At 44.2% G+C, this 7,931-nt stretch overlaps 1 protein-coding gene and 1 non-coding gene across 2 annotated transcripts; both read left to right on the top strand.

Annotated features, from left to right (window-relative positions):
* Positions 1-504: 504 nt before the first annotated feature.
* LOC118789206 (lysosome-associated membrane glycoprotein 1-like) lies at positions 505-7,042 on the top strand. Its single transcript, XM_036545551.1, has 9 exons — positions 505-565; positions 1,197-1,312; positions 1,934-2,150; positions 2,338-2,499; positions 2,736-2,929; positions 3,901-4,023; positions 4,559-4,625; positions 6,219-6,386; positions 6,836-7,042. The coding sequence occupies exons 1-9, from the start codon at positions 505-507 to the stop codon at positions 6,973-6,975; spliced, it is 1,248 nt and encodes a 415-aa protein (XP_036401444.1). The 3' UTR covers positions 6,976-7,042.
* trnae-cuc lies at positions 3,001-3,072 on the top strand. The gene has a single exon. It is a non-coding gene; the product is annotated as a tRNA-Glu (tRNA).
* Positions 7,043-7,931: the final 889 nt, after the last annotated feature.

Consider the following 7,931-nt stretch of genomic DNA (forward strand, 5'->3'; position numbering starts at 1 on the left):
CTGTTTTCCCTGAAATGCACCCAAAATGTCAGTAATATCCAGAATCTCACACCAGCAATGTAGCATAAACTGGCAACCTTGTTTTTTTCCCCACGGTTGATCAATCCCAACTTAATCAGCCATGTACCTATGTCTCTCATATCAGTTTTCTAGTTTTTACACTACAAAAGTCTGTATTGATTATTGTGTTGAACAAATCCCGTCGATATAGCAAGTCCACGCGTAAAAGTTTTAACATTTCGGCTGGGCTAATTTCGAGGCCTCTTGCTCACGTGATGAATGAGGCGTGTGGATAAAAAGCTGGGTCATATGACCGAGAATCTTCACCTGCTGTCTATGGGGACGGGTCGGCGTGCTGAAGAGGAGAGGTAAAACAGGACATCAGGGAGGACGAGGAACCGCTCTGTGTTTGATGTTGGAGAGGGAGCAGTGCGCGACCTGCCTGTCGCAAAAACAGGGTGACTGAGTTTGGCTGGTGTTGTCCGGCAGCTTTGGACTGGAGTCATGTCCCAGCGCGTTCAACAACGCCGGCTGCTCGCTGAAATCGCCTGCGTCTTCATTCTAGGTGAATTAAAATCGTGAAGAGAATGCCGAAAAGCTGCAGCGTAGTAAAGTAGCATTTTATATCACACTGACGCCAAGCATCAGAGTTTACAGTGAGTTAGAAAATGAAATTTATTACAATTGGTGATTTTTTTTATATATATAAAAAATTGATGTGCCAAGTCTATAATGTTTTTCTGCAATAATCGTAACCAAGATAGTTTACCTGGCCACCGTAAATGAAATTGCGGTGGCATTGAGCGTTAGCCCATTCAAGTGTGTAAATAATCTGTTCTGTATAGTGCTGCATTTCTTTGTTCCATGTGAATATATTGACATTTTTTTCTTGGTTGTAGACCTACTTCGAACTTATGTTAAATAATGTTGTATACTTGGAATACCTCCCAAAGTGGGATCCCAGTTAAACGCTGAAGATCCAAAACCTCTTTGTCGTTCTTTTTGCGTTTGCACGCTTTATTCGTCACGCCTAACTGCAGACAGTTGTGCTCCGCAATAACCCATCAGAGCTATTAAATGCGGAGTGCCGAAGTTGATACAGGTGCATGAAAGACCGACAGTCTTGAAGGGTTCTGATGGTAACCTCATTTTTAGGAGTAAAGGTTAAGGTGGTGATATTATCTCTCCTCTCACAGGATGTGTGGGTGTGGTGCAAGGCGTGACACTGGAGGTGAAAGAGGGAAACTCCACCTGTATCAAAGCCGAGCTCTCAGCCCTTTTCTCTGTTGTGTACAACGTAGCCAATGGCACGGTATGCTCAACCGCGTTCAAGCACCTATACTCCTCTCAGTCTGCTCCACATTATCAAAGATTAGATTATATTAGGTTAGAAGGTTAGATTAGACCAGCGTTATCCAACCCTGCTCCTGAAGGCACACCGTCCTGCATATCTTCTATCTATCCCTGCTCTACCTACCTGACTGAACTCATCAGTGGCACTTTTGATTAGCTGAGCACACCTGATTTAGTCAAGCAGGAAGGATACATAGAAGATATGCAGGACAGTGTGCCTCCAGGAGCAGGGTTGGGAAACACGGGATTAGACACAAGAGTTTAAAGCCTCTGTCATACTAATCATGTGAGGTAAAAAAAAAAAGTCCTAATCAGAATGTTAACTACTCTTCAACAAGCATACTTTCTCTTGTTTGCTTGTATAGCTAGCCTGACTTAGTATGACTTTTTAACCAATGAACTAACTAGGTATGACTAATTAACAATATCTAGCAAGCTTGGTAGAGAAGGACAGTTGCCAAAAGAATATTGAGGTTTCTCACCTGAAAAACTATGCTGCTAACCTAGGTGCCTACATTATAGTGATTAGCTATGGAAGTAACCAGCAGTATGACACTATCATTCCTTTGCTCCCCTGTAGCGGACAGCCTTTGTGCCCCTCCCAGACACAACCACAGTGGGTAGCAGGAGCTCCTGTAGTGGGGGCAGTGGTGCTGCCTGGCTAGTGGCCAGCTTTGGGTGGGGTCACTCGCTGAGCTTCACCTTCTCCAGGGACAACAGCCTGTACAGAGTGGACAGTCTGACCCTACAGTACAACCTGAGTGACAGCGCCACCTACCCTGGGTCCTCCAGTACAGGCAAGTCCCTTCCACAGAGAAGCACACACCGTATATGCACACAAACATATGGTATATGATGAACAGACATTACACACACACACTGCACATGCATTACACATGCACATTACTTATAAGCTATGTGTAAATGCACACACAGGCCCAGACAGTGTGTAGGATGTGTGTAATTCCTGTACTTCCCCTGCAGGCCTCGTTACCATGTCGACAGCCTCCACAGGGATTCTCGCTGGGATCAACACCACCTACAGGTGTGAGACTGCGTCACCTGTGAGGCTGGGTGGAGTCACTGTCATCTTCTCCGACATGAGAATGGAGGCGTACATGCCAGGACGTGACCTCAGCACCAACGGTACTGCACATATGGCGCGTATGTTGTGTGTAGGTAGCGGTATGCAAAAGAAAATGAACAAGCAGAAAAAGGCACGAGGCAGATCTTTAACCCCTGACATTGGAAGTCACCCAGTCTCGTCCACTCTGCTTATTACAAAACAATCATTGGTTCTATTTCAAAACTGTCGCCGTTAACATTGTCCTCCCCCTTTATTTAAGGTGTGTGTGTATATTTCCTGTGTGTGCTCTGTTCAGAAACCATCTGCACGGCTGATTACATCAACAACGCGGCTGCCCTCAAAATGAGCATAACAGTCCCTCCCCCCACGCCCCCAGCCAAACCTGAAAGGGGAAACTACACCATCGCCTACGGCAATGGTACCAACTGTCTGCTGGCCCGAATGGGCCTCCAGCTCAACCTCACCTACACCTCCACATCTCTGAACAAGGTACCAAAGACTTGTACTAGCATGCGCTTACGTTATGCTTACCTTAACACGATTCAGCTCTCTGTAGCACCTCCCTGGTGGTCTAGTGGTTAGGATTCGGCGCTCTCACCGCCGCGGCCCGGGTTCGATTCCCGGTCAGGGAAAAAAGATTGTTTTGAATAATAGCGATCCCAGCCAAATCGTAAGGGCAGCATAAATGTGTCTTATATGTATAGATATTTGCGTAAGACACATTATTGACTTGTAAGTCGCTTTGCATAAAAGCGTCTGAATGAATAAATGAATAAATATAATAAATGTAAAGCTCTGCCCCCTTGGACACTTGCTTTGTTGGTCAAGGTTACTGAATGCTCTGATGTTAGCCTGGTGCAAGTTATTCAGTTTGTATTGTACCTCACTTGTAAGTCACTTTGGTTAAAAGCATCTGCCGAATGAATAAATATAATGTAATAAATGTATTCACAGTGTGTTACAGTGGTAAGGGGCTGAACTTGTGATTCAGAGGTTGAAATTTCTATTCACCAGTCTATTCCCCAGCCACAGCTGTTATACTCTAAAGCTGAAAATGGTGCCTCAGTTGTTAGGTGTGCTTAAATATGTGGCTAATTATGCAAATATCAAATGGAAAACAAACAAATTGTAAATTGTGTAGATTGCTCTGGATAAGGACAACAAAAAGTAATGTAACATCACACATGCGCACAAATATGTTAATATACTCACACACATACACAGCACAGTACATTAATTACGCTATTCTCCTAAACTCCATAAACTATATTCCTACCAGACAACATGACAGTACAACACAATATAAAATGTGAGGCTGCTTGTGATTGGACAAAAACCACCCTGACCACTGAAGCTCTTTTCACATTTTGACCAGACAGACTAGATAAGATCAACATCCGCAGAATATTGCCAAACGCAGGCATAGTTGTGTTCATTGAGATGTCCTTTCCTTTCTTTAGACTGTCCAGCAGCTTGTGAACCTGCAGCCCAGACAAACGAAGAACACAGGATTGTGTGAGGAAAATAGTGCCACCTTGTGGCTGTTAGAGAAACGCACCAACCTCAGCTTCTCCTTCACGTTGGTGAGTTCAACAGAGTTTAAATGGTGAACACTGACAGCTTTAATACTTGTGGGTGAATTCAGAGCAGTGGATGTGCTCCTTGAGTGCATTTGGATTCATAAAACTTGTGAGCCGAGTGAGTCTGCAGATACCAGATGATGGTGCATCTCCCAGAGATGGCAAATCCAACTCACTGAGCACTGCATCCAGCATGCAGTTACTGTAGGCTTGCCACAAGAGGGTGGCAATGATTAGTGTTGCTTGGGTTTCTTCAAGTCTTGCCCAATGTTCATGAGAATTTTTAGGGTAACTCTTGCTAGTGGACTTAAGGCCTGAAATTCATGCTTACCTAAAAGCTCCACCCAGCAGTGCATTCATGAAGCTCTCAGTTCTTGAACACACTCTCTAATTGTTCAGGAATCCCAGCTTTGTGCTGTTATGCGAGTTAAAAAGCTTCAGAAATTATGTTGACACCAGTTCCTAGCACAAGGTTTACTTTAATATTTATATTATTCTACCCTTTATTGCTGATTTTTCTTGTTTCTTGTTTCTGCAGAACTCCACATCCAGTAAATACTATCTGAGTGGAATCGCTGTGTCAGCAACCTGGCCAGATATGAAAGGTGAGTACTGCAGTCTGAGATCAGTATATAGTACAGTGCACTATGAATCCCAATATATACCAGCCCAGCAGTGTATACATTTACATTTCTTGCTTAGCAGACACTCCAGAGTGGCTTACATGACTTAAAACGTTTACATGTAATGCATGCATTACAGCTGGATGTTTTCTGGGGCAGTTCAGGTTAAGTACCTGGACCTAGCGCACAGCAGTAGAGACCTAGGGGGGGAATTGAGCTGGCAGCTTTTGGGTCACCAGCCCTTTTCCTTACCCACAGCGTGATGCTGCTTCCTCCAGACTAGTTAACCTGTATTAGAAGAGCACCAGTGCTTCCTTATATGATACATGGTTACTTGATTGCACTGTTGAGCTGCTGTAGATCATAAAATACTGTATGCCATTATTCTCAGTAAGTGCTTTTGCTAAAAGCAGGTGCTGAATGACCTGCTCAGGGTTCTAGCTTGCAACCTCCTGGTGAAACAGTTTGTGTTCACATACAGTATAATCAGTGGCAGCTGGTGAGCTGGAAACAGGGGAAGCTGAAACATTACCTTTTAAATCTATCATAACTTTCAACCTGTTCCCCTTTATCTTCTTTGATTAACAATAAAACAAATAATTCACAGAATAATTGACACCAATCGTGTAAATGGAGTAAATGAGTATGCTCGCGAAACAGCACAGATTGTATGTAGTTTGTGTGCTTGCGAAAGCTACAACGTGAGATTAATTAACAAGGATGGCATTTATCGATTTAAATTGCGTTAAATGCTCATGACACCACAGCTTTTATGAGGTCTGTGTTCTAAACGTTATTGGTTATTGCACTCAACCTAACCTAAAAGTTTATTCTCAGTAATTTAAATTGCTCTAACTAAATTTAGCTCCGTTTTGTAATTTGAATTTTGTAACGTAAGAAAGCTATAATGTGAAACATTTAAGAGAAAGCTTTGGGATTACTTGCCACTTAATTGTTCAAATTGCCATCCTTGTTAATTAAACAACCTCATGCTGTACACATTGGTGTCAATTATTGTGTGAATTATTTGTTTTATTGTTAATCAAGGAGGATAAAGGGGAGCAGGATGAAAGTAACGATAGATTTAAAGGTAAATCTGTTTCCAGCTCACCAGCTGCCACTGAGTATAATACACATTCATCCACTCTGCAGTATTCAGTTCATTCATTTAGTGCACCTTCATGTAGACCTCCGGCAGAATGGAGTGATGGTGCAAAGGCTCGTCTAGAGCAGTGTTTCTCAACCCTCTCCTGGAGGACCCCCTGCCCTGCATGTTTTAGATCTCTCCCTGCTCCAACACAGCTGATTCAAATGATCAGTTTGTTATTAAGCAGCTTCAGGAGTTCATAACGAGTTGATAATTTGAATCAGCTGTGTTGGAGCTGGGAGAGATCTGAAACATGCAGGGCAGGGGACCTCCAGGAGAGGGTTGAGAAACGCTGGTCTAGAGGGTTTACACACATGATATGTGAGCATATGTGCCAGGCAGACATGTGATAAGACGTGGTAGAAGTTTGCTGCGAAACAGCCAGGGGAGAGCCAAATCATCCTTTCCCACTCCCCTTCCTGTCCCAGAGCCCTTCTCTGGCAGTAACAGGAGTCTGGAGTACCTGCAGGGGGCGCTGGGGCACTCCTACATGTGCAGTGCAGAGCAGACCCTCTCTGTGGTGCCTGGCTTCTCTCTCAACACCTTCCAGGTGCAGCTGCAGCCCTTCGGAGTCAACGGAGACCAGTTTGGCTCAGGTAATCTCTACACCCCCAGCAAACACACACACTCACACACAGAGAGAGAGAGCGAGAGGCATACCCATCCCATCCAACTGATAATGCTGCTCTCTCCCCTTAGAAAAGACGGTCTGTACACTGCTCTATACTGCACAGAATAAATGAATGGAAGGAACACATCTTCTCTTGTTCCCTGTCTCTCTCCCCCTTTTCCACTTTTGGAATTTAAACTGAGCTGTATTGGTATAACTTCACAATATGCAATATTGCCTAAGCTGGGTAACCAACAAGGTATATATGGAACAATAAATGAAACTTGCATAATACTAGTAATTACATGTATATTTTGTCATTGTGCAGATGCTCTTAGCCAAAACAACATACAAAAAGTACAAAGTGCATGTAATCTCTCTATTTGTAGTAATGTGTCAGTACTGATAGTGTGTAAATGTGTCTGTGCCTCTCAGCGGAGGAGTGCCAGCTGGATGAAGATCACATGCTGATTCCCATCATCGTGGGGGCCACCATGGCTGGCCTGGCACTCATCGTCCTCATCGTTTACCTCGTCGGCAGGAAGAGCAGTCACACTGGCTACGAGACCATCTGACCACTTCCTGTCACGTGACCCCAGCACAGACTCCTGCAGTCCTCAGACCCTTTCCAGCTCACCTTGTCTCCTCCTTCACATGCGAGGTGCCACCTTGAGCGCAGAGAGCGGAGCTGTATTCCCTCTGCCTGGCCCCTTACTCAGACCGGGCGGGGCTGCATATCATATCTGTCACACTCTTGCACAGTTTGGGTGGAGCCGAACATGTTCCCTGCATGTGCCCTGAGAGGGCTATGTTTACTAATTTGACACAGCAATTTTGCCTTTTCTTTGCTATTTTGAGAGATTTTGACATTGCACAAATTAAAGGATGTAAATCATCCTTTTGCATATAGATAAACTTGATTGATCCCAATGCAGTCATCAGGAAAGAGGGAGATAAGCTGCGATGGTGGGAACAGTGTGTCTTAGAGTGACGGTTTGTGTAGAGTAGCATCAGTGTCTTTGTAGAGGAATGGTAAATTTGTGTCAGTGTGTTTGTATTGTAGTGGTGGAGTGTCAGTATGGTTGCTGAGTATACCTGAAGTAAAATGAGTGTCAGAATACTCGGTGCTGCTCATCTGGGTTTGTCTTCCCCGACAGACAGTCTGTGTCTTCACAGGATGGCCTTTTTCAGGGGTGTGGATGATGCATAGCCAGACTGAATGCAGGGGGCAGTGTTTTTCTCATCGTTGAGCTGAAGCAGCGTTGAAGGTTCAGCAGCGGGGACGATGTTTCTCAATGGTGTCTCATATCAGCATCATGTGATACAGGTTTGACCTGAGAGCTCTCCTGCATCATGTTACTGATCCAGAGCTGATCTGTGAAAAATACTGTACTGAAAGAGTCCATGTCCATAGGAACAATTTGGTCTTGTATCACTGTTGGGATGTTACTGTTGATCTTTTTGTATGTATCTGACTTAGGTGAAATAAAGTCCAATGGTAGTCCTTTGTCCTTCTCTTCTATTTCAAAGC

Source organism: Megalops cyprinoides, chromosome 14, assembly GCF_013368585.1.
Source record: "Megalops cyprinoides isolate fMegCyp1 chromosome 14, fMegCyp1.pri, whole genome shotgun sequence".
In the NCBI taxonomy this organism is placed as follows: Eukaryota; Metazoa; Chordata; class Actinopteri; order Elopiformes; family Megalopidae; genus Megalops; species Megalops cyprinoides.